The following is a 27,225-nucleotide window of genomic DNA, read 5'->3' on the forward strand; positions in this document are numbered from 1 at the left end:
GCCATGAGTGAGGCCATCCGGTATTTTTCTTTTTCTTTCTGGCTTATTTCTATGAGCATGATCCCTTCCAACTCCATCCATGTTGCTGCAAATTGCATGAATTTATCTTTTTTGATAGCTGAGTAATATTCCATTGTGTATATGTACCCCATCTTCTTGATCCAGTCATCTATTTTTGGGCATTTGGGTTGTTTCCATCACTGACCTGTTGTAAATAGTGCTGCTATAAACATAGGGGTGCAGGTGCCCTTTTGAATTACTGTTTCTGTATCCTTTGGGTAAATACCTAGGAGTGGAATTGCTGCATCATTTGGAAGCTCCATATTTAGTAGATTGAGGAATCTCCACACAGCTCTCCATAGTGGTTGGGCCGGTAGTAAATATCACTTTAAAAGCCTGATGAGGTCCTATTTTTCTTCTGGTGTTCTTTAATCCATTTTTTAAAAGAAAGTTATTTACAATACAATACAAAATCCTGACAGGGGGTTTGTTAAAGTCTCAAGAGTTACTCATCAATGTTGAATCTGTTGTTTTGTTGTCTCCAAAAGGTATAACTAGGAAAATTAGACTTTAATATGGTTACACGTACATAAACACTAATTTGAAAGGTGAAATTTAAAAAATGAAACAGTATGTTTGAGTAATTATTCAATCACTTCAAATCATTTCATTTTAAACAAATGGGTTGATTGTGTGTCCCTTCATTCAACCTTAGATATTTACACCACAGTCCAGAACCAAAGTGATTGTTAGTTTCCTGGTACTCTTAGTTCATGACAATTACCATTTCTAATATAAACTCACCTGAGATTTTTTTTTTTGAGTCCCTAAGTCTTCAAAGAGGACAATTAGCCCGGAAGGAAATCTGGAAATACAGAAACTCACCTGAGATTAATATACAACTCTGCCAAGTGTCATTCATGCACCAGAATTTCTGATTCAGTTAAGCTGTGGAATGGTATCTAAAATATTGCATGTCTGATGTTTAAAGATAAACTGAGGACTAATAAAATTTGTAAGAATTTATTTGAGCTAAAAATAGGTATTTGAATAGGGAAGTGCCACACCAGAAATGGCTGGGGCCCTCCATCCACGGGAACCAGGGCAGAGAAACAAAGCAAGAAAATTCTGCACTGGCTATAGATTAAACCCTCTTCAGCAACGTGAGACTGACTGTACTTTTACTTTGATTTCCCAACCTTGAAGCATTTATAGGCTTAGGTTTTGGTTTGCTTACTAGGCTTTCATGTTAATTTCATTTAACACTAACAGGTCCCAGGTTGATGTTGATGCTTTATTGTTGTTGTTGTTGTCGTTGTTATTGTTATAGAGGTAACATTGATTTACAAGTATCTATGTGATTCAAAAACATAGGATCACACCTCCTCAGATGCATGTCACCTCACTAAATCCACCTATGCTAATGCTTTTTGGGGAACACTCTTTAAGAACAAGTGCCCCAGACCAGTGCCCCTCTAGAAATGTCACCAATATTACAAGTCCCAGAATTTTTGCTGGATTTTCTCTCTATCCCGTAGTACAATATACCTTAGAAAGGCCTGTAGATAACACATTAAAAAAAAAAAAAAAAAACTTTAGACTTGCTATTCCGGGTATTATTTTCATTGGTATGTGGTAGAACCCTGCAATATTATGATAAGCAGAATCCGGAAATTATAAACAGTTAAAATGTGACATTGCATTTACACTGGGCAGCTGACTTCATAGGAACTCCTGAGTCTGGCAGGGCTTGCAAAAACAATCTGGGTAATGCTAGCTACTATTTGAGCCCAGCGCCACCTGGTGATATTATAGTTATTTGCTTTTTCATTATATTCGCTAATAATTTTGTTCTATGGGCGCTGGAAAATGCAGTGGAGCTGTGACAAGGGAGAAACAAGATGCACTTGGTAAAGAAGACTCTATCTCATGTATGTTGATAATGTGCAAATAATCAGCCTTTATTCTTCACTGTATAAAGATTTAAGAGGCATTCTCATAGGCTGTATTTTTTGAATTTCCATGTTAGGTCAGAATACAAATAAAGTAATTTGAATTAGAAAACCTGCACAGTTTGATTTAGCTAGAGCAAATAGGAAATTTTACAGACACAGTTTGCATCAATTTATGTTCCAATTTGAAAGTGTTCACAAAAACCTAGCAGTCTATTTCTAAGTGAGTTAACAGAGTTCTTGTTCAATTCTTTCTACTGTTGAGCGGTTGCTCAAGGGTCCAGAGGCCAAGAAGAATAAAACAGGCACCAAAGACCCAGCGAAGTCTAACAAAATCCAGGACCACCTACTTAGGAGGTGCTAAGGTTTTGTGAAACAGGTTTTGTCAATGTGAGCTTATCCTGAATTTTGCAGGTGTGAACAAGAATGTGAACTGCTCAGGGGCAGTTGGGAGGAGTTAGCAGGGTCGGGGCTGAACCAAGTGTGTTGGTTTGTTGTGGTGTCTCTCTTGCCCCTGCCCCTTGGAGAAGGGAATGGGAGCCGCCATCTTATTTCCATCAGCTGCATGGAGACCACTTAGAGAAAAATGTGTGGGCTTATTGCTGAGCACTGACACATGACTCAGGCCTGAGTAATCTAAACAGGAAAGGCGATGGCCTTGCAAAAGTGTCCGGGTGATACTGACAAGGCTGCTGTTGAGCCAGGACCACCCTGAGTCACCCATCAGGCTCCCCTGTGTGAAACCCCCCATCTAGAGGCATCACAGTGGTAGACATATTAGGTTGTGTGGGCACAGCCACATGCTATTTATAAAACTACTCTTTATCAAAATGCTTTGCATTTGTGCAGATTATCATTTTCCTATCACAAAATCTCTTGTGAACTGGCATTGCATTTCAGCATCACAAATTTTGAATTAAGACCCTTTATGAAGGGTCTTACAAAAACATTAATTCAAAAGGAAACCTGCACTCCTATGTTCATTGCAGCACTATTTACAGTAGCTAAAAGATGTAAAAAAAAACCTAAATGCCCAAAAACCGATGACTGGATCAAGAAGATGTGGTATATGTACAGAATGGAATACTACTCGGCAATCAAAAAAGATAACCTTATGTCATTCGCAGCAACATGGATGGAGCTAGAAGGGATTATGTTCAATGAAATAAGCCAGAAGGAAAAAGAAAAAAATATCAGATGGTTTCACCTATAGGAGGAACATAGGGAAAACATACAAGGGATAGGAAAAAAAAGACAAAACTGGCTGTCAAACTGTAAATTGGAGACATTCAGCAGGGGATGGTGAGAGAGAGGGATTAAAAAGGGAGGGAAGAGCACAGGAGTCTATGGTGACAGTCAGAGATGTCTTGGTGGTGGCAACTATACAGGCACAACACCTGAGAGGTAAACTCAAGCATTGTACAAAAATGAACAATGATGTAAAACTGTATAAATAAAAATAAAAAAAAAAGACCCTTTATGAGAGTATTAATGAAATTAAATTTCTATTCTTGCTTTCTCAATCCATTCCTCACTGTGAAAGTTTACAAAATTTATTTAAACTTTGTATAAAGACCTAAAAAATACATGGATATGTATGAAACACATTTTATAAAATATGTTGATTTCTGCTAGTGCTTCATCCTGATTATTAGATGCAGTGATGTGATTATTAGCAAGAGGGCACTGTGGTATTACATTTACTTGTGTGCGGTCTAGAGATTTTTTTTTTTTTTTTGAATGGTGCCTGTAAGGATTTATAAAGGAAAGTGAGAAAGTTCAATGGTTTCTTTACACTTCACTTCTCCTTAAAATACTGGTGAAATTAGGAAGTGACAATTTCAGAGCGTCCATTATCTGGAATTAAAAGGCATCTATGAATGATTTGGTACATTCCTGTCAGCCCACTGATATTTTCCTACTTGAGACTCAATAGTTTTAAAGAATGTGTTTCAGCTATTTCATCAAATTGCCCCTTAGATTTAAGAAGTACCAAATTTGAGGGTTTTTTAAAAAATGTTTTATAATTGAGGGTTGATTTGGTAAGAATATTTTGTTAGCGAAGATACTCTAATCCGCTTGGAACACAGGAATTTGAATATGTAAAGCTGCTTTCTACATCATTCTGCACATTTCATTTGACCCTATGAATATTGAGGTAATACAAGAAATATTTATTAGATTACCAAATATTATTTTCAAATGATAAATATTCTATTTCATAATTATGCATGTCATTCTGATTAATATCATAATAAATCAGTAACAACATTTTAAAAATCAATGTCTCACAAATATGATGTGAAGTTTTATAAAAAACAAAATACACACAGTAAAATCTTGCAATTCAATATTGGTTAATCAAAAACAAAGCCTAGATTGAAGCATCTGTCTTTCCCTGCCTGTGTTACTAAGATTTCACCATCATTTACTTGGAATAATATATAAAATATAGCTTGATGAAAAAGAAAATAAAAAATTAAGTATAAAGTGTTCATTCTAACAGACTCTTATAAGGAAAACAATCTGATGACTGGCCCGTGAGAGAAGAACAGATGGTGTTTGTAAATAAAATACTTTTTTCTCTAAAATGTATAAAGAACTTTCTTGGAACATCAAGATCAGATTTTAAGTTCTGTGTTCTCCCACACATGAAATTATAGAAACTTAATTGTCAGACAGGAGGGGAAGTTAGGAAATATCTACTTAATTCTTTAATCAGGAATTACATTTGAGAGCAAACAGCAGAATCCTGAGAAATAATAGCTTAGTGGGACAGGGTTTCATGTTCCCCATACAGGAGAGGGCATGCAGAGAGGAGCTGCTGCTGCTTCGGCTTAGGACTCTCCAGTTCTCAAAACTTTCCCAAGAGGTTGTAAGGTGACTGTTGGGACTCTTCGAAGAGAAACAAAGAAAAGAAAATGAAGGAAAAGAGGAAAGACAATTCCTGTGTCCGGAAGGCACAATCTCAGTCTGTCTATGGACAATGCCCACAGCTCACTGGTGAAAAACAATGTGTCCACCTTTGCCTGGAAGGCTTTTACCAGAGCTTGATGCCTGGGCTAATAGTCTGTCAGTAAGGGAAGAAGAAGAGTTGTGTCCTATTGACGGACCTGTCAAAGCCTCTGCCACAAACTTCTTCTTATGAAGATGAGGCAGCTGGGCCTGCAGAGATGAAGCGGTGTCACCCGTGTCTCAAAGCCAGTAGCAGAACCTGGACTTCACGGGCATTGTGTGCACCCTCTGGCTTTCAACAACTCATGCATGGAATGACCTGCGTGTGTAGGTGTGCGTGGAGTGCGCTAGAAGAGGGGTCTTCTGAAGATCTAAAGATTTTGTTTCAGCAAGAGCATAATAGTGTGACTGTTGTAAAGAATCGTGGATTATCGAAAGCTTGGCACATCAGGTCACTTCTAATAAGATCATAGAAGTGATCTAATAAGATCTCATGTGGCTACAGTTCCAAAGGAAATAATACAAAGGAAAATTAAAACACAATCCTAACATAGAAATGAAGTGATAACTCTAATTGTTGAGGTTTTAAAATTTCACTTGAGAGTCTATTTCTTTAAATAATGAACACCTTCCTTCATAGGAACCTAAACTTACTACTGTAAAAAGTGGGTTCCTTTTGGTCTCCCAGACTGAAGGAGCAAGTCTCAACTGTCTGAGGAATGTGATTAAGGGACAATGATTGTAATTAGTAATGACACCTTCGGAGCAACAGCAAATCAAGATTGCTCAAAATTCCAGATTATCTGCCCCTACCCAGATGATAAAATGTGTCTTAGAAGAAGAGTAGTAGATGGCTGATGACATTCTTTTGAAACTGTTTTTCAACCCCTCAAGCACTTGTTAAATGTCTACATTCCGGAAAATAACACTCTATCAGGTTATGTATTAATCCAAGAAGAGCTTACTTATTACTACTTACAATCTATACTACAGAGATGTCATATGCAGAAATCCAAAAGGAAATACCTTCTTAAAATTGTACAATATTAAAACTGTTCTGTTTTACAAATAAGAAAACTACAAACTGGCAAAATAAATGACTTGCTGGAATTCATTTAGAGAATAGATAATTCTATTTTCTTTTCAATACGTGGTTAGATAGAACTTGCAAGTTATGACTTCATATCTTTCCAAACATGAGGACTTATTTGGATATTATAGCATCATCTGAAATTGCAAAGACTTAGTATTTTTTTTTTTGCATTCATGTTCTATATCTGGGATATATAAGGGGAACAAAATGTCCTGATCAGAAATTCAGTTACGTGTGATTCATTTCTGATTGCAGTGGGAGAAACTACAGATGACCACAAGTGAAAGGAGGAAAATATTCTGCTCTGTCACCTTCCACGTCATTGCCATCACCTGTGTGGTTTGGTCTTTGTATGTTTTAATAGACCGGACTGCGGAGGAGATAAAGCAAGGCAACGACAATGGTAAGTGACCAGGTTTCTCTTTTCTTCTTTCCTCTCTTGCATTCTCTGAGGATACCGGAAAGTAGGTTGTGAAGCTCTTTGCCCACCTTATACCTTCCTGTATGATACACTAGCAAAAATCAGTCCTGGCAGCTGAGTCTTCTCCAATTATGTCATTGATTAATACACTGACTATAAATCATTGACTGTTTGGGGACCCAACTGAAATCAAAGCTTATCAAGTCCTTGTAAAACTTGGGGAGAAATATAGAGATGACATACACCACTTCAGGCTCTTCAGGAACTCAATAAGGATCAGGTTTGCCTGATGGGAAAAGGCAAACAGTTGTGAAAATGGGAGGATTTTACTTAATTCACCCTGGTCGTTTTTCTTTTAAAGCATGAATAGGTTGATACTCCAGAGAGAACTTATCATGTCTTATACTATATAACTTGATCAGGTAAATTATAAGACTGTGTTTTGAAATTAGAGCCGTGCTGTTGATTGTGAAGGATGATGTTAAGTCTGTAAAGAAAGATGTTCTAGAATCATGGAGGCGTAGTCTAACATGTAAAATAGCTCATTTTAAACATAAGGAAAAATTGGTTAACTTCCCTTCTGAAGATACCCAGCTCTCTATCTCATCTGGCTCTATCAGTTTTCTCATATAACCTAAATCATAGCTGGTGAGACACTGAGAAATATCCTCCTAACATCACCCATCCTTCCCCTCTCCCCCCCACCAAAATTAAACCACTGCTGAATTTGAAAGGAGAAATTGTTTAGACACCAACATGGTAAATTTGTGAACTTCTGTAATTGTAAATTTATGAAATGCTTATGCACCTTCTCCAAAAGAAACAATGAATGAAGGAAAAAGATTAGAGGGAGTGAGGGCAGAAGCATGAAGGAAAAGAACTTTAAAGCTTTATTTTTTTTAAAGATTTATTTATTTATTTATTCATACAAGCACTGGGTACAGTCAGAAGCGCGGGAGGGTGAGAGAATTCACCAGAGCCAGAGCGGGGAGCTGAGCAGGCAACAGAACTTTAAAAGCGAGAGGTTTGTTGGGTGTTTCCTCCACGGCACAGCGAATGGGTGTTGCATTCTCGCGTTCTCCCTCACGGGGGCAGCAGCGCGCACCGGCTGGTGCAATGCGGGCTTCCTAGCCACAGCGAGGCTGCTGGGCCGAGCGCCGCCAGCACTGGCCGGAGGGAGGGGCCAGATTTTGAAGGGAAGAAGGTGGAGCTGGTGACAAAGGTGCAGACCGAGGGTCTCCTTCTGACTGAGAATAAAAGCACTGCTGTTGAAAATCGCAGGGCTAGAATAACAGAGAGAGGTTTTGGGGATTGTTTTTTGATCCAATATTAAGGCATTTATATACAATTTATACTGAACTACATTATTTACAACTACATTTTGTATTGTTACTGAAATCCTGGATTTAAAAATGTCTATTCTGTCCCTATTAAAATAATTCCTTGAGCTATGAACCAGAGACACTCTATGGAGGGTGGGGGCGGGAGGGGAGGGATTGGGGTCAAAATAAGGGGGCTGCAATTGTATGGGGAATATAAAAATAAAATTTATTATTTAAAAAAAATGTTAAGCAATAACTGCACAGTACTTTACATGAATTATTTCATTAAATCTCTAAAAACCACAAAAAAAATAAAAAATAAATAAAAGTTCCTTGAGAATCAGACCTTTTTTTGAAGTCATGTCCACTGTAGATAGAGACATTGGAGTACAATCCAAGTGTATTTGGAAAAGCAAATAAGCACCCCATCCCCACCTCCTGTGCCCAGTGTATCATCACCTTAGCACTCAGCTGATATCTTAGAAATCAAAGGCAGACCTTACAGACGGAGTCTTAATATTTTACATGATTAATTTAGAGATTAGATGTTTGAGACTCATAAATTTGCCCCCAGCGTAACCTCTTGCATTCCCCCTGGCCATGAGACTGCAGGACTCTGTTCTCCACTGGCCACACGTGAGGGAAAAAAGATTAAGGGCATCGCTCCCAGAATAACAGAAGCAATCTCATGGCACACACCATCAGTATGTAGACAAGACAGAAGGTCTCAGATTCTTTTTATTTAGTCTCATTTCTAAGACATGTGGGTGATCATTTATCCTGCAGTGGCTTTGTCTGTCTCAGCTTCAGCCACGGAAGTCTCTCCAGGACTCATAAAACCAAGGCTGCCTTCCATTTATCTCAGTTTCCTTGTTCATTCTTTAGTTCCTCTGGTTGTTCACTCTTTAGTTCCCCTGGACTATGCCTTCAGTTGTCACGTCTATGGTGGTAACCCCCAATTTATCTGCACTCATACTGCGCTCCAACTCATGCATCTACCTACCTCCTAAACCAGTGCTTAAAGTCTTCCAGCCACACCACTGTTTGTACCAAATTCAGAATCTACTGCCACTTCCCACTCCAGCACTGTAAGAAAGACAACACTAATACCCAGTAACCAGACCCAGACTTGAGCCTTCATTCCTCATCGTCCTGCCTGAGATGCCTCTGAAATGAGTCCTTTTCTGTCCTCCCCTACTGCCACCATTTACATACAAACTATCATAGCTTTTACGCAGATGCTGCAACAGCTTCTTAGTTGGTCTGTTTTCAGTTTTGCCTTCAACCTATGCTCAATCAAAAAAAATCACAGCAAAGGGCCTCCCCTGGTGGTGCAGCGGTTAAGTGCTGGGCTGCGAAGCTGCCCGCAGCCTCTGCAGCACAGGTTAGATCCCTGGCCACCGGTGAGGGTACCACATGGTGCGCAGACCTCTCCTGCCACCTGCTGCTCCCCTCAGCAGTGTACTTCGGTCCTTCTGCCTGTTCTGCTCCCCACTCTGGCTCTGGCGAATTCTCTCACCCTCCCATGCTTCTGACTGTACCCAGTGCTTGAATGAATGAATGAATAAATAAATAAATAAATCTTTTTTAAAAAATCACAGCAAATTTACAAAAACACCAGTCTGGTCATCACCTAGTCCCTCTTGGTCATTACTCTTAACTCTTAAAATATGCCCCAAACTCAGACTCTGCTGCCCACATGACCAGGCTGAAGCCAATTATGCTGGCCTTTCACTTAGCCCGCCAGATCTGCTTCCAGACCCTGCTCTGCTTTTCTCTCTCTGTGAATCCCTTCTCCCCAGCTTGTCTGGTCAACCATCACACACTCACATCAACACCTATATTCTCACACACCTCCCTAGCCTGTATTTGCAGTTACATTAAACATCACTCCCTCTGCACAATCTAGTTCAACTCCCCAAATTAGAATAGTTGTTTATTGAAATGTAGCTCCCAGACCAGCAGCATCACACGACCTGGGCACTGGTAAGAAATGCAAATTCTCCACCTCCCCTACCCAGAAATTCTGAGGGTGGAGCCCAACAATTTGGACTCAGAAAACCTGCAGGTGGTCCTGATGCCCTCTGAGTTTTAAGAACAATTGACCTACCATGTGTTTCCACAGCAGCCCACTTACCTCCCCCACCCCATCATGCCTCTCCATTGGCTGCACATTTTACTTGCCTGTGGAGTTTCTATACCACTGTGACACCTCTGTTTTATCCCCCAAGATTTAGATTTAGTTACCCCTTACATGAGTCCATCATAATCATGTTGAGAAGCTCTGCCTTTCTAGGAGACTAGCCTCACAGATTTGCCATTGTTCATTTAACTCTGTCTTCCTCAGTAGACCCAGTTCAGTCTAGGGGGACATGAGTCTCCTCCTCCCCAGCACTGACACGCAGGTGCAGGTCCTGGGCTATGTGTCTGGGGCCCACACAGGGGTCCCGTGAGTGCTGGAGAATGAATGATGAAATATGAATGCTTCACATTTAAGCTTTGCCATCTTTTATTTTCTTTTAGTTTTTCTTCAAAACATGTTTTCCTTTCTCAGTTCTGGTGATGCAGGGTTTCAGATGACAGCTTCCTAATGGACTTGTCACTCAGGCCCCTCAATCAGATTTCCCAATAGAAAAGCTTACATGATAATCAAAGGTCAGCTTTCTAATAATACAAGGCAGATTATAGGGGCCTCCCTGGTGGTGCAAGGGGTTAAGACACAACCTATGAAGCTATTCGCAGCCACTGCAGTACAAGTTTGATCCCCCGCCAGGGAGCTACCCACATGGTACAGCAGACCTCTCCTGACTCACCCGCTGCTCCCCTCAGCAGTGTATTTCAGTCAATTTGCCTGTTCTGTTCCCCTCTGTCTCTAGTGAATCCTCTCACCCCCCGCATCTCTGGCCTGTATGCATAAATAAATAAATCTTTAAAAAAAAGATTTATAGATGGTCAAGTGTCACCTTCCTATCATACACTTTTTAAATATATTATTGGTTTCTTACAACGAAATGAAAATATGATGTCTTTTATCTTTGGTATTCGGAGCTATTGAATTAGGAGCAAGATATTTACCAACAGCAGTACCTGTGGCTGTTCCCCCAAAACCACTTGCAGTGGGACAGATTGTAAATCAGTAATTTCAAATAGAAACTACTGTGACTTCTGTATATACCAATTATAGTTAAAAGCTGACCTCCCAAAGTACACATTCACAGTAGTAGGGGCCTCAGGATGAGCTGTTATTATTTTAATCTTCCTTTTGTATTGGGACTGTGAGTGCTGATCCTGAACTTACTTTTTAAAGTTGCTAAGAAGACTGATTAATTTAAATGTCAAACTATTATAAACTCAATTTGAAAATCTTCAAAAATATGTGAAGAGGAATAAATTGCCCTTCCTCAACTAGAATTGAAGTTGAAATATAAAACAGCAGAATCTTTTGAACATCAGTAAGTAATAATCTGGAGAAGAAAAAATCCTTCATATATTATTAAATTGTGGTTCTTTAAGCTAAAACACATGTGACTCCTCAAAAAACTCACTCACCACCCTTTCTTTCTGCCAGAGATGACACAAAAAAATCAAATATATAGTGCTTGAAAGTTTCATACCTAAGTTACTCAAATTGCCATCTTCTAACTGGGGTAGCATTGTTCTTCCTGCCTTATCTTAACATGTTCTAGAAAATGCTTTGCTATACGTTTCGTGTGTTTAAAAATAAAACAGAAAAATATAGACCAAGAAAACATAACAAAATTTTATTCTATCTAGTAAAGAGACCATAGGTTCAGAGTTTAATGTGACCCCAGATTATGGGTTCACCAGGGGAGACTCACTCGCCTAACAAGGTAATTTTGTTTCCATACTTGACTTACCTGTAAGCCTCTAAGTATCTCCAGGGCAGAGGTCATGGTTCATTATTCGGAGCCCACTGGAATTGGTAGAAACTCAAAAAATTTTGTTGACTGTGGCTGACTTTAGGTAAGAACTCTGTGCAAAACTCATTAGCTATTAACAACGGCCTAGAGTATGTGCTAAAAATCACTTCCTTGAAATACATATTTTCATTTCCTGCAATGTTATTTAAACATTCCCTTGGAAAGTAATTATGTTGTGATTATTATAATAATCCAAATATGATAAACACTGAATGGGGCTAGCTGACAGAAGGCCAGAGTTCTAGTTCTACTTGGTCACTTGCTGGTCATCTTGAAAAAAATAATCACTCTGAAGTTCAATTTCCTCATTGTAAAACTAAGTTGCACTAAATCTCCTTCAGAGGTTCTTTCTATGATTCATTTCAAAGAGTCCATGAACTCGATATTATAGCATATAAGTTGAACAAGTACTGCTCATATATCATACATATCTACTCACAATATTACCATTTAAACAGGTGTAGAAGAGTTATAAATGTGTGAGTTTGTTTTTTAAACAATTTTTAAATTAAACAGTGAAGGAGAAAACCAGTCCCCAGCCCCACCACTCAAGCACACCCTTACACAAACACACTTTGTAATGTTGTGTAACCTTAAGTACTCAGCCAAAAATATCACAATTTGCCAATGAGAAGCTTTTTCTAAATATACATTGTCTCTGCAGCTGTTAAATGAGGCAGGTTCTTTTCTGCTGTTTGGAGACTTAAAAAGGCTAAAAAGACACACTCCAGGTGTCTCCATCACATGATTTGCTACATAAGATATGCAGAATACTCCAAGAACCCAAATTTAAAAGCTGGAAGAGACCTTAGAGATCAATGTTTTAAAGATGAGGAAATAAGTAATTTTATCTCCAACTATATTTTAACACCCACCTGGGACTTTCTGGTTTATTCACGTAAAGAGAAAGCAGAGCAGCACGATTTCCAGGTGACCTAGCACTTGTGTGGAGAGAGAAGAGGATCCTCTTGCATTGCCAAGGAAATATATTTTCAGAGAAACATTATTGGTGGGAAGTAAATGAGTTTGAGAGAGGTCAACTGATACATCTCAGTTTATAAGCCATTGTCGTAATGGGAAAGTTTGACATGTTTCCTAACAAATACAGTTCACATAGATGCCACTTAAGCACTTCAGGATTTTATTTTAATTTTTGGTGAGATTTTTGAGCTTCACCCCATGAAAGAAATCGCAATAGCAATTCACACATATGAACAATTCACACATGTAAGTGAAGACAAAGAGTTCTTTAGGTTGCACAAAAGATGCACAAGAAGTAAAATTTTGTACCTTCCCTTCACACCACCACTTCTTATTGTGTCCATTCTTTCCTCTTCACAGAAGACAGCACAGAACTGACTGGTCCAATAAAGTTGAATATGAAAGCAATTGTCTAAGATTCAATAAAAGGACAGAAATACAATGAAAACATTCTTGAAAAATCCACTTAGCCCCATTTTAGGATCTCCTCTGGAGATGTCCTGATAGTGGTTTTTCCAAGGTAAAATCTTTACAGCTGCTCAACAATTATTTCTTCTTTGGAAGCAAAAATCTTGGACCTCTGTGGTGTCATAGGGGTTAAATATTAGCACTATCAGGCTATCACTGATGCTGCGGCCTAAGTTTGATCCTGGGCATGGAAGCTGACCCACATGGCTCAGCAGACCTCTCCTGTGTCTGCCTGCTGCTTCCCTCAGCAGTGTATTTCAGTAGATCTGCCTGTTCTGCTCCCCACTCTGTCTGAGGTGAATCCTCTCACCCTCACCTTCTGTTCCTCTGGCCTATACCCCATTCACCCCAGTTCTATGCATAAATAAATAAATAAATAAATAAATAAATAAAAATAAAGAAAGAAAGAAAACAAAAATCTTGTCACTTAATATTAAAGGCAAAGAGAAAGATCAGGCTATCTCTGAAAGAAGATGGTTATTTTTTGACAATGGGTTTATACCCATTTTGGATGTGGGGTGGGAGGGATTCTCTATACTTTAAGCTTTGCCTAAGAATTTAGTGGGAGCTTTGATTTCCCAGGACATTTTTTCAATGATTAATTTATTAATGCACACAAGTACTGGGGTACAGGCCAGAGGTGTGGTTGGCGGGGGGACGGGGGATGAGAAGATTCACCAGAGACAGAGTGGGGAACAGAACAGGCAGATTGACTGAAATACACTGCTGAGGGGAGCAGCAGGTGAGGCAGGAGAGGTCTGCTGCACCCTGTGGGCTGCTCCCTGGCTGGGGATTGAACTCATGCTGCAGTGGCTGCAGACAGACTCATAGGGCACACCCCACTCTCTTGCGCCACCAGGGAGGCCCTCCCAGGACATTTAAAGGAAGAACAACTTGAACAAAGAAAATTGATGAAAATACACCTTGAGAAAGAAAATAGAGGAATCAGGTTGTGTTTCCCTGAACTGGCAAAGAAAATGGCAGCTACTTACTCCTGGCCCAAATTCTCATGTGCCTTATGGATTCTGGTCTCTATTTCTGTGTGGAAAAATGGATCAAGACTGGAGTCTTCTTCAGAAGAAAGACCTTTTCCACCAAAGAAAGCAGAGCTTCTCTGACAAATACAGAAAGGCTGTCACCTCTGGTATATTGAAAAGACTGAAAAAAAAAAAAGGAACGACTGTGGCAATACAATCAAATCAGAAATTCAAAAGCTTTATTCATCCTTGAGCTATCTACTGAACAAGGCACTGTGGAAACAAAGACGGACCAGATAGAAATTCTGTGTTTGTCACAGTCATGGCAGGGCAAAGGAAAAATGACTTATGTTCAAGTGTGAACTTACTCCACAAGAGGCAGAAAATAAGTCTACAGAAGAATAGGCAGGTTTGTCTCCAGCTGTAAATTACTACTGAGTTGGTGTAGGGTAAGGTAAAAGTATCAGGCTTTACTGCCCTCCCGCCATTAGGATAGATGTCGGAACCCTGTGGTCCCGAATGCATGCCTGATGGCGGGCACCTGGATTAGGGTGTGGGCATATGTAGATGGGATTCACCTGGGCTAAGACTGGGCTTATAAGGGCGGCATCATGGAGATGCCAGCAGAACAGAATGAATAGAAGCAGAGAACAGAACTACCAGAAGAAGCAGAGAGCAGAACCACGAGAGAAGCACCAGAGAAGGCCGGAGAGCCCAGATAGAGTGAAGACTTGCTGTGGGCTGGGAGGCTGGCAGGCCTCCCAGCCCCCTGGCACCCCTGCCAGCTGTGTACCCAGTAAAATCCCAATAAAAGCCTGAAAAGCCACTGAGGGTTCCAGGACTCTGTCCTCCTTTACCCCATCTGCTCGATCACAGAAAACCTGCTCCGTGTCCCTGTCCTGCCCCTTACAGTTGGGTTTTGTGGGACAAGTAGACACACACAAATAGGAAAGAAAATGGAGGGAGATTAAATATCATGGATAGAGAGAGGCACAGAAATGGAAAATCTCCAGGTACTTAGGAGGAACAGTTGGTAGTCTGATTTAGTAAGCAGAGGGGAAATGTATATGCAATCTACAGGGATTTCCCCAGAAGTGGAAAAGAAAGCATCTCCAGCTTGTCTGAGGCTGAAAGCTTTTTAAACATACAGAAACGTCTGCTCAATTTAACAGCCAAGAGCAGAAATTCTTCTAAATGTGAGGAACTCCAAGATACCTCATTTGCATACTAGATCCTACCCAGTTTCCGAATAAAGAAGCTCCAGCGCTTGTCTCCTACAGCAGGGCTTCTCAGCCTCAGCACTGTTGTCACTTGGATTAGAGGCTTCTTTCTTGGAGAGTGGTTTCCTCTATATGGTGGATATTAACCCAGCATTTCTGGGCCCCATTTACTGAAAGACAGCAGCACTCAACACCAGGTGTGACAGTCAACAATAACTCTATAAGTTGCAAATGTCCCCTGAGGTACAAAACTACCCTGGCTGAGAACCACTGGTCTTCCCTGAGTATATCGGGGACTAAATGACTAAAATCCTTAATCATATGGATGTCTGTATTCAGGAATTCTCATTTTCTGTCTCTGGTGAGATATGGCATCTTCTTTCTGATTTTTTTTTTATTTTAATGGAAATGAGGGAGTGCAGGGAACCATGTATACAATCCATACACTTCACCCTTTTAAAAGGATTTTAAATTCTGATTTTTTCTTTCAGTACGTTCATTATCCTGACTTAAAGATTTAGCTCTAAGGAATAAGTGTCAAAGTAAGTATCAAAAGTCTAATGTAGTGTATGATGATCACAGTAGGCACTTGATGCTAAGAGAATAAGATCCTTATAGTGATAAGTGAGAGAATCTCTTCACATACCATTTTAACAATAACTGTAGAATATTTGAAAGCAGTTAAGCTATTCAGGTTATAATTCTTATCAGTTATTAATAATATATTCCTTATTTACTAAATTTAGCAGTCTTTTGGGGGCCTCCCTGGTGGCACAAGGGGTTAAGCACTGCACTATGAAGCAATCTTCAGCCTCTGCAGCGTGGGTTCAATCCCAGCCAGCCAGGGAGATACCCACATGGCGCAGCAGACCTCTCCTGTCTCACCTGCTGCTCCCCTCAGCAGTGTACTTCGGTCAATCTATCTGTTCTGTTCCTCACTCTGTCTCTGGTGAATCCTCTCACTCCCCACATCTGGCCTGTACCTCAGTTCTTGTATGCATAAATAAATCTTTAAAAAAAAATTTAGCAGTCTTCTGAAGAAGTCACAAATAAATGACCACATCCATTGGTGATAACATTCTCTCTCTTTTTTTTTTTTTTCAAAGGTGTCCTTGAGTGGCCATTTTGGACGAAGCTGGTAGTGGTGGCCATTGGCTTCACAGGAGGTCTGGTCTTCATGTACGTACAATGTAAAGTCTACGTTCAGTTGTGGCGCAGGCTGAAGGCCTACAACCGGGTGATCTTTGTGCAGAATTGCCCGGACACTGCCAAAAAATTGGAGAAGAACTTCTCATGTAATATAAACACGGACATCAAGGATGCTGTGGTAGTGCCTGTGTTACAGACAGGTACAAATTCCCTCCCGCCTGCAGAGGGCAGCCTGGCTGAAGTTATCCCCGTGTGATGGAATCAGTGGGGAGTTTCTATATAAAGAGATTCTTTCTCGCCCTCGGCCACTACAGTGTCAGAAGTGATCCTGAATTATTAAATCTTTATCTTCTTCCCTTTCTCCTACTGACTTGTTTTTCCTCCCTTACTCAAAGAGGAAAATACACCAAACAGCCAGGATCCCAAGAAGCAGAGTCTAAAGTGTGATAAGAAAATGTGAAAAGTTTGTGTGCCAGAGAATGATTTCTAAGACAATTTAAGAACCATCGGAGCAAGGAATGCTTTTAGGCAACAAGGAAAGACTAAATGGACACGTGATCCTCCTCACAGTAGCAGAGGGAAGCTCAAGAACACGGACTGGAATTGCAGTGTGTTGTGTATTTCTTCCATGGCCTCCTCACGTTAACTGTCTCATCTGGAAATTGCAAACATAATTGATTTTAAGCTTGAAACTATCTGCATTATCCCTAAGGCACATCAGAAGCAAACTTGGAGGATGCGTATTTTGATATTCATACTTTGACAGCTAACAGATTTTTATGACTATAGTGGAATCTACTTGTTTTGACAAATGCATGTTTTTAAAATAGATGCAATACACCTTGAAAGATATTAATACCTGGAATTATGTTTAAATCATGAACAAAAGATTTTCAGAAAATTTTTTGGTTGTATTAGCTCTTTTAAAATACCCACAGGAGTTGAAATCAACCATCAGGGCCTGAATGCTTCCCAATAGAAAAATAGCAAGGGCCAATGAATGGAGGCCACATATGTAAATTTTAAATTTTCTAGGTACCCTATTAAAAAAGGTAAAAACACAGAGATGAGATTAATTTGATAATATATTTTATTTAATACCATATATCCAACTTATCATTTCAACACATCAATACAAAAAAATTGAGATAACTTACAACTTTTTTCATGAAGCAAGTCTTCAAAATTCGGTATGTATTTTATCCATACAGCATCTCAATTTGAATTAACCATATGGATTTGTGCAGCCCTAAAATGTAGAGATTAAATTTTTGCACTATTTAACAGTTAAATATTTCAAAATAGCAGCTTAATTCAGTCTTTTATTCAAAAACTCGCAAATGTTGATTTTATAAAGCACTAAGTTAAAGAAATTTAGTGACCTGAGTAAGGAAGTTACCATTTTTCTAAAGACTGAAAAAAGTACAGAAAGATAAAGCAACCTGCTGCTAGCAAAGTTCTAAAATTAACTTCTCTTTGCTATTATGAAGCACTTAGAATAGTAAAATAAAAAATTAAATATTTCTTATTAAATCAAAGGTGCAAGGTTTTTGGTTTTGTTTTTTTTTAATCCACATGAGGTGTCATTTTGACAGATGAGTAGTTATGACCAAGCATTTAGGCTCTATTTTTAAAAACTGACAGTATTTTCCTTGCTCAGATGGGAAGCAAAAATATTCCACAGATTCTGTGTAATAAATTGAGTTGTTTGGGTTTGACAGTTCAGTTGATTATTGTGTTCTTTGCATATTCATGTAAAACTGAAGCGTGAATGATACTGCAGTGAGCTAGATTAATGATTATAGATATAGTGGCTTGTCAAAGAATGATGTCTTACATAAAAGAGGTGATTTATTTTTGTTAGCTGTCATATTTATTCCTGTGAACAGGCAACCACGATGGCCAGAAGAACCAAAGCATGGGTGTCACATTGCACAAATCTGGGTCTCAACTGATGCACTTTGTTATTATCAGTTTGCTTGTTCTTCACAGATTATAATAAGACAAAGGAAAAAGAAATAATCTTTTAATGAGGACACAGGTGATATGAATATTAGTAATGGCTGACCGTGAGTCTGAATAGATCCAATTCCTAAAAATAAAGAAAGGTAAATAATGTCAACTGTCTATGTGTGTGGTGTGGGGATGTATTCATGTATATACACAAGAAAATGTTAAATTTTCAGACAAGACAGGAAACAAAAGGTTTAAAACTCATCTTTCTTAAACTTGTGTGGAATAAAGGCATAGGGAAAACAAATTGAGGTAACTACACTGGACCAAAATTTCTGCATACATGAAGATGTGATATTTCCAAACTATAAAAAAAGAAAAGGTTATCTAATCTTTGTACTAACTTCCTCTTAAATTTCCATTTTAAAGGCTTAAGATAAATACATTCATGGATAACAAAGTTTTGGGTGATGTAACTATGACTCCTTACCCAAGGAATTACCCTTGATTTGGACCAAAATTTCTGCATAAATGAAGATGTGATATTTCCAAACTATAAAAAAAGAAAAGGTTATCTAATCTTTGTACTAACTTCCTCTTAAATTTCCATTTTTAAAGACTTAAGATAAATACATTCATGGATAACAAAGCTTTGGGTGATTTGACTCCTTACCCAAGGAATTAACCTTGATTTGATTTTTCTGTCAGTTTCCTAAGCAGTGGCAACTTAATTGTTTACAGATATTCCTTGGGGGGGAGAAGGGGGGATTTAGTCACCAGCAAACAAAGAAATACTGATTCATCTTTTGTTTGCTCAGGAAGAAAAAGGATATTTACCTTAGTTACTTAATACTATTTAAATTCTGTACAAACCTAAGCAACAGAAGTGCATAGCTCATTTCACAGTGGGAGATGATTGGCTAAAATAAGTCCTATTAAGGACTACAATTAACACTAAGAAAATATTTCTATAATGAAAAGATAAACAATACTGTATTAACCATAAAAGGTGACATGGCGTTCAGCCATACCAAAATCCTCAAAATTAACTTTTATCGGTTTGACTTTCTTGTAATGAGGAAAGAATGAAGCTCCCTTGCAGGTTAAAAGTCAGACTTTCATTCTGCTGTTCTGACCTTAGTCCCTGAACCAAATTTGAATCTTTCAAGAGTCTGCCTACAATAGCTGCTTATGATTCAAATGATATGAAATAACTATCTAAAACCTAGGGTTGATTGTTTTTTCTTTTTATGTTTTTTGTGGCATTGGTACATCTGCCCTTTCAATGAAAGAATTGGACATTTTGACAATGTTTTTGTGGACTGGATGTAACTGCTCTCTAGAATAAGATATTTTGAAGCATGTTTACCTGCTCGTGTAACAAGTAAGATGGAATTGAAAAAAGGACTGAAAATGAGGATTGACTTTACAATTCTGTTAAAAACCTTGGCTTTTTATAATCATGAATCTGTGGTATTGTCAATACCACAAAACAGACATTTATGCTGTTAATTTTTTTATTTTTTTGTAGCAATTTTTTTAATTTTTAATTTTTTTTTTGAACAATATTTTCTTCCCCCAAACCCCTCAGGTTGAGTCCCATAGAATTTCCTTTCCCAAGGCACCGTTGCACCATCACCACAGTCTCCTGTTCTCCCTCCCTCCTTCTGATGCCTCTCCCTCCTTCTCCCCTTATGCTGTTAATTTTTTAAACTAAAGCTGTGTCTGTCTTATTTAGAATCAAAGATTAAATTGTAAAGAAGTGAAATTCCAGTAGTTTTCTTTTTTTTTTTAAGTGAAGCCCAAGAAGGCAATTAAAGTTAAGTACTAAAACAAACAAAAAATAAAATCAAAACAGAAATTGAAGGGAGATAGATGTGTTTTGAAGGAGTCTTTCAAAACACTCTGATTACATCACTGATCAGCTGTTGTTACATGAAATTATAGTCCCAGAGATGGCCTCTTAGTTGCTGTTCATCTTGTTTTGCAGAAGTCCTTGGGTATCTCTCTAATGTGTATTCTTTGATAGAAAAATTAGCTCAGAGTAACGATGTTGTTAAGATGTTGTAATTGTCATGGGGGGGTGAGGTGTAGAAGATTATCCCATCAGCCTGACAGTTTGCCTTGCCTTGCCTTGCCACTGAATGTTTTGGAACAAAATAGAGCACTTAAAATTTATTTCTGTAGTTGTTACTTAATTGTGTAAGACTTACACTTTAATTAAGAAAGATGAAGACCTTTTTTCTTTCCTTAAGTCAGCCCAAAGGTGCTATTTTACATATCAATACAGTTGAAAGGAAGTACTGTTATTTTGGGCTACAGTGTTTCCTCCACATCTGAAGAAAGCCCATTTTGAAATTGGACACTGCATTAAAACCAATAAGGAAAAAGTATTTTAACTGTGTACAATTTTTGAGATTGAGCATTTGTACTTTTTTGGTTTTACTGAATTCTCTTGCATTAAGAATTTCCTGTTTTGTGAATAATGTGTACTAAGACAAATTAAGGAAAAAAATTATCTGTGAAAGACTTTGTATATTAAACAAGTGATTCAAACGTTGGTTGTGGTTTCTGTAATTTTTGCCAAAGTCACTGGGATTTCTGCAGATAATTTATCAAACAGGTTTGAATGTTAAGATTTTGTAACGATCTGAGTTTTTAAGCCAGTTCTAAGTATTTTTATCATTATTTTAAGACCAACATAGGCTGATTAACCTGTGACATTTTGAAAGGAACAAGTAGGTGCACAAACAAGGGAAAACCAGTGAAAATAATCTGCACAGACTTTTAAACCATTTAAAAAAAAAGACAAAACAGAAAAATCACAATGCGATCTAGAGAAGAAATTTTCTCATGAATAAGCCTTGGATGTACAACAGAATAGCATTTCTCTAGTCAGATAAAATAGTAGATTCAGATAATTTTGTAGATAATAAATAACAAGAGAAAGACTGGAATCCATTTCTGATCCAAGAGTTTGGTGATAGTGAAGAAATTGTCCTTCAAAGCCTCAACCTCTAAGTCTGAATTCAGGCTTAACAAACTGCTTGCCTATCTCAATGCACGAGTTCATTCTTCTGCCCAAATTGAGTATCTAAACTCACAGCCTCCTCCCCTCCCCAGAGCTGCAACAGCCGTGCCTAACTCACTAATCATTGTCACTGGATGTTCAACTAAAGGTCCAAAAACTGAGTTGTGACAGAAATAGGAGCAGCAAGGACGTGGGTTAGAGTTCATTTAAGAGGAAACTGAGTACCAAAGTCCTAAATAGGAATTGTCAAGCATGATTCAGCCAGTGAAGAGACAAGCCTTATTAGAGTCAGAGTTTATTACATATAGATAGATGATATAGATGAGAGAGAGAGAGAGAGAGAGAGAGAGAGAGAGAGAGAGAGAGGACAAAGGTGTGAGCTCCCCATAAGACTTGTCCCTGCCAAAAATGGGTCAGATGGCATAAGGGCACAAGCACCCTTTTACTGGGAGGCTGACTCTGCTTTGCTCCTAAGCAGTTCTGTTGCCCGCCCTGTACCCTAAAGAGGTCCGAGGTGGAAAGTCTCACTTCTTCAGAACCCAGGGGGCAATGACTTTCTCCCATCCCCTCCCTGGAAGACAGGGGAACATGAAGTGGCCTGTGGTAGGTGGTTTCTCCCACGCCTCCCATTTTGTGTTCCAGGAGGATTACAATGTTCTAAGACTCGTTTCAGCTGGGACAAAACCTGGTCTAAGCACACTAAGAGGCTAAAGGCAGTCATCAGGATGCCAGCACACAGCTGGTCCACTGCAGGAACCAGCTTGACCACAGAAATGGACGCAAGGCCAGCACGTCAGATGTATAGGAAGCCAAGGGCAGTTGAGGTAGGAAAAAGCAGTCAAATCTTCATTTCAGGCCTCTTTGGCCATGACACAGTCCTAAATTTCATTCAAAAAGTGATAAATGTCGATGTAGGCGCGTCAATTGTAACGAATGTGCCAATCTGGAGGCCGTGTTGATAATAGGGGAGGCTATGCCTCTGTGGGAGCCTCGGATCTTAATTTTGATGTGAATCTAAAACTGCACTAAAAATAATCATTTTTTTAGAAATTGGTCAGAAACAAAATTATAGCTCATTATATAAGCACGCTATTTTAGAAATGTGGCCCTTATGAGGACTTGGACAAAGGAGCAGCATTTTTTGTGTCCATTTTTTTAAATTCATGAGCAACTCTGGAGAGTGGCTTCAGAAGAGCCAGGATGGCAGCGTGAAGGCCAGCTAGGAAGCTGAGGCACTCGGTACAGGTAAGACGCAGTGGCTTACATACGGGTGAAAAGTGGACATGCGCTGGAAACAGAAACTGTGAGGCAAGAGCTGTGAGGCAAGACCAGCTCGTTCCCTCCGCCTCCTGGGAGGCAGGAGCTGTTGGAAAAGCGGGTGGGCTTTCTGCTCACCGCAGTTGCTGCTCCTTGGGCGCTGAGCCCAGAAGCTGCTTGGGGCAATGCAAGTAGCAACAAGTGACAGGCATTTTACCACCTGCCACCAGTGGCCCCACTGGGGTTCAGGCTACAGCATGGGCCAGCAGTGATGGTGGACAGCAGTGGTTCTCCTACCATCCCCCCCACCCCCAGGCAGGCAGCCCCTGGTTCAGGACCGCAGGGAGGAGCATGGGCCCCACAGGGCCAGCGTGAGTGCTGCGGCTCCTCCAGCTGCAGACAGTAGAGAGGCCCGTGGATTTGGCGCCTGGATGGTGCAGTGGCCTGATCAGGTGCAAGCTATGAGCTGACTGTTGCTATAATCCAATCAGACACAGGATTGAAAATGGCCCAGTCAGACTTGTAGGTGGTGGGGGAGGACTCTGGAAGAGGATATAAGCCATGGAAGGTGCCAGCTTGGGCGACTCTGATCTTGGCTTCGGAACAAAGATGAGACGCTGTCCCTGGCCTCCGAGAAAGGAAGGGCTTCACTCTTCCTGGCCTTCTGCTGCAGCAAAGCCAGGGTGCGGCCAAAGCGACACTCCGGGCAGCTGGCAGGGAATTCCTGCTGGGGCCTGGCATTCCACCCAACTAGTGCCTGGGAAAGGGGCTGCCCACAAGCGCAACTTAGGCGTGGGCCCCAAGAAACGCCACTGCTTTTCCAACCGCTCCTCATGCTTAGGCAGTGGTGGGGAAGAGCTGGTCTTGCCCTGCAGTTTGTGCTGCATTCAGAGCTCCAGTTTCGGGCAGACAAGATTAATTTCTGGAAATAGAACCAGCAGTATTGGTGGGGAGTGGGGGGGGGGAGCATAGAAGAAAAAGGGGAGAAGTGAGGACTGACATAGGCAATTTTCTGGCTTGAGAAATTAGGTGGAAAATCTTGAGAATCAAAAGTTCCTGAAAAGACAATAGGATGGATCTAGGACACAGCAGGTCTATTTACCTTTGAAAGAAGAAAAGCTAGCTCATTTAGTCAAAGGGAAAGAAAATCAACTAGTTTCTACTTTCTCAATGCTATATAGAAAGGCAACAGTTGAAATTAGTATTTTTTTTAAATAATAAATTTTATTTTTATATTTCCCCATACAATTGCAAACACCCCATTCTGACCCCAATCCCTCCCCTCCCGCCCCCACCCCCCAAAAAGTGTCTCTGGTTGAAATTAGTATTAAAGGTGAGCTAGAACCTTTGAAAAATTAGGAAATCCTCTCAAAATTGGAAAACGAACCTAGGAGGGAAACAAAATTGCTAAGTGGCTAAGCAGAAATGAGAACCCGAGATCTGCAAATATGAATGTGAGCGTGGTTTGGTGTTCAACAGGGTTGAGCTGCTTGGAAATATGCGTAAGGGAGGCAGATTGGGTATTACTTGGTTTGGGTTTTGAGAGAAATACTGTGCAGTCAGGGCAAAAGAAATTGAGGGCATATACAAGAAAGCAACTGTGAAATCTAAGCTGAACAAGAAATGTGAAGGCAAGAGATGGGTGATGCATACGGAAAGAGGTCAACAGGTAGAAATTAAGTCCTGGAGAGGGAGAATGGTATGTTGAAAATCATAGGGTTTTCAGCTGCTGATATTAATCAGCAGTGAAGTATGGAGAAAAGGTTAAGAAACGACGTTTTCAGTGTTAGACTTGCATCACAAGTATATGCGAATCATTCAAATTTAAGTAAAAGGAGAAAACCGAAGTTGGCTGTGGAAGCTCGTGCAATCCTCCCATTTTGTGTTCTAAAATTCACCTCAGCTGTGACAACTTGGCCTACATGGACTAAGGCTCTTCACGCTCCTTAGGATGCCGGTGAAACCGGTGTACACTGTTAACTTAGCCCTTGAACCACCATCGGTTCTTGCTTCATGAAGCCATAAAAAGGAATTCAGACTTTTCAGATAAGCGGAGAAAAGCAAACTATATTCAAGAAAGTAAAGTTTCTTTAGAAGAAAAAGAACACAAGCAAAGACCCTAAGGCAGCGTTGTCGTATGGGCCCATGTCTAGGGGATAGTTAAACCTTTTTTTCTGTTCTAAAATCTAATCATCCTCTTGTGATTGGCGCTGTCAGTGGCTGTACTTCCCTGGAGAGCTGTGTCCAGCTTTACTGCTCTTAGTCTTCTACTGCTCTGTTGAAGTTCTCTTAAAATTTACTCTCCTTATTAGTCTTCAAATTTACTGCCCTCATTAGCCCTCCTGGATTTCTCTGCCTTTATCTCAGAAGCTTTAACTCCCCCAAAGTCCCTGCCTGCACTGTGCCTGAAGCCGCCTACTTAACCCTAACTTGCCCTAGGACTCCCCAGCACGGGCTGGTTCTCTATTAAGAAACTTCATTTTTCTTACCTGGCTTCCAGGGAGGAAAAGGGAGAAAGCCTATTATTGCCTCCTGAGTTCTGATAAAGTGTGAGTTTTCATCTCTTTTAAGGGTTCAGCTGCAGGCTACAGAACTGCTTAGCTGCAAATTAGAATCAGCCCTCCAGCAACAGGATGCTTCACTCCTCATGTCGCATTATGTCATCTGACCCGTTTTGGGGGGCAAGTCTCATGGGGAGTGTCGGAGAATCCTTTTAATAAGGCTAAAAACTAAGCCCCCACTCCTTGCCCAGGAGGTAGGTTTGGGAGGCTTGAATAAAGATTTGAACTGTAGGAGAACCAGGCCTTAAGACTGATCGCTTTGACCATGAATGCAGAAGCACCACCAGGATACATTATGTGTCAAAGGTCAAAGCCCGAAACCAGATACCCAGCAAACAACTGGTCCAAACTGATTACCCCCCGTCATGGAAAGTCTGAGAAAACAGGTTATAAAAGGGTGCCCCAAATTCTTCACGTGTGAAGACTTCTATCTCGCTCCAGGGTTCTCTTAACAGTGTATTTCAATAAATTCACCTGCCCTGTTCTCTAGTCTGTTTTCACCCCCATGCCTACAGCCTCACCAGGATATTTCTCCCCACTACAGGAGCTGGCACCTTTTTCTCTTTATCAGTCTATCATCTCTACGCAGGCACTTGCTTCCATCTTTGCTATCATAAATAATGCTGCAGTAAACATAGTGATATAAATAACTCCTTGGGTTGATGGGTTTGTAGTCTTAGGATATCCAAGTGGGATTACTGGATCATACATAGTTCTATTTTTAGCTGCTTAAACATCTATATTACTTTCCAAAGGGGTCACTCCACTTGACATCCCACCATCGGCATATGTGGGTTCACTTGTTGGTAGCAGTCTTTTTTTGTTATTCTGAAAGGTTTGAGATAACTTACTGTAGTTTTGACTTGCATTTCCCTAACACGACAATCTTTTCACATGTCTGTTGGTCATAAGTGTATGCTCTAGAAATGTTCAGATCTGTCCATTTTTTTTTAAAGATTATGCATACAAGAATTGGGGTGTAAGCCAGAGGTGCAGGGGGTAAAAGGATTCACCAGAGTGGGGAGCAGAACAGGCAGACCTACTGAAATTCACAGCTGAGGGAAGCAGTGAGCGAGACAGGTCTGCTGCGCCATGTGAGTCAGTTGCAGTGGCTGGTGGTAGCTTGACAGCAGTTTTTAACCCTGTGCCACCAGGGAGGCCCCCTCTGTCTGCCTAATTGGGTTGTATTAAGTTGGATTGAGTTCTTTATGTATCTTGGATATTAACCCCGTATATTGAATGGGATGTGCACACATTTTAGTGGGCTTTTTAATTTGCTGATAATTTCACTCGGTTTACAAGAGCCTTATCAATCAATGTAGTTCCAGTTGTCTTTTTTTTTTTCCATTTCCCTCGCTGTTAGGATCATATTTCCAAAAGCATCTCATCATTGATGTCCTGTTATCACCTATGTTTTCTGTGTATTTTATGGCTTGAGTTCTAACATCTGTCTTTAATTTTGAATTTATTTTTGTGCATGGAGATAGTGAGCCAGTTGCTTTAGCTATTCAGGATCTTTTGTGGTCCCATATCATCTTAGTATTTTGTGCTATTTCCTTAATGTCACTGGAATTTTGATAGGGATTGCATTAAATTGTGTATTTGTTAAAGCGACATTCATTCTGTGGCCATGGACCACAAGTGATCTGACAAAGATATACTGCTAACCAAGAAGGGTCAGAAGAGAGTAAAAGTTACCACCGCAGAGAGACCATGTTCTATAGGTAGTGACTAAGGATATCGTTTAAAAGTATTACTCTAGAGACAAATGATTTCTTGTATTTCTTTGGTCCAATCAGAAAAGACCTGACAATTACGGTTCTGAAGGGCAAATTCATTGATTTAACAAATATTTACCTGTTCTAGTTCTAAGCTATTAAATTTTTCACAATAACAGGGAAAACTAAAAAATGTTTGAGGGGGGGGATGATCTACCATTTTCAC

The 27,225-nt window shown here is 39.9% G+C and overlaps 1 protein-coding gene across 1 annotated transcript in view; it reads left to right on the plus strand.

Moving 5' to 3' along the window:
* The window catches only part of MARCHF1 (membrane associated ring-CH-type finger 1), a 308,377-nt gene extending 287,407 nt beyond the window's left edge, over positions 1 to 20,970 (plus strand). The window contains exons 6-7 of the mRNA XM_037497089.2: positions 6,256 to 6,403; positions 16,437 to 20,970. Coding sequence (XP_037352986.2) covers positions 6,256 to 6,403; positions 16,437 to 16,735 — 447 coding nt within the window. The 3' untranslated portion in view covers positions 16,736 to 20,970. The remainder of the gene's footprint in view (positions 1 to 6,255; positions 6,404 to 16,436) is intronic.
* Positions 20,971 to 27,225: the final 6,255 nt, after the last annotated feature.

Source organism: Talpa occidentalis, unplaced genomic scaffold, assembly GCF_014898055.3.
Source record: "Talpa occidentalis isolate TD23 unplaced genomic scaffold, MPIMG_talOcc4v2.1 talOcc4.8, whole genome shotgun sequence".
In the NCBI taxonomy this organism is placed as follows: Eukaryota; Metazoa; Chordata; class Mammalia; order Eulipotyphla; family Talpidae; genus Talpa; species Talpa occidentalis.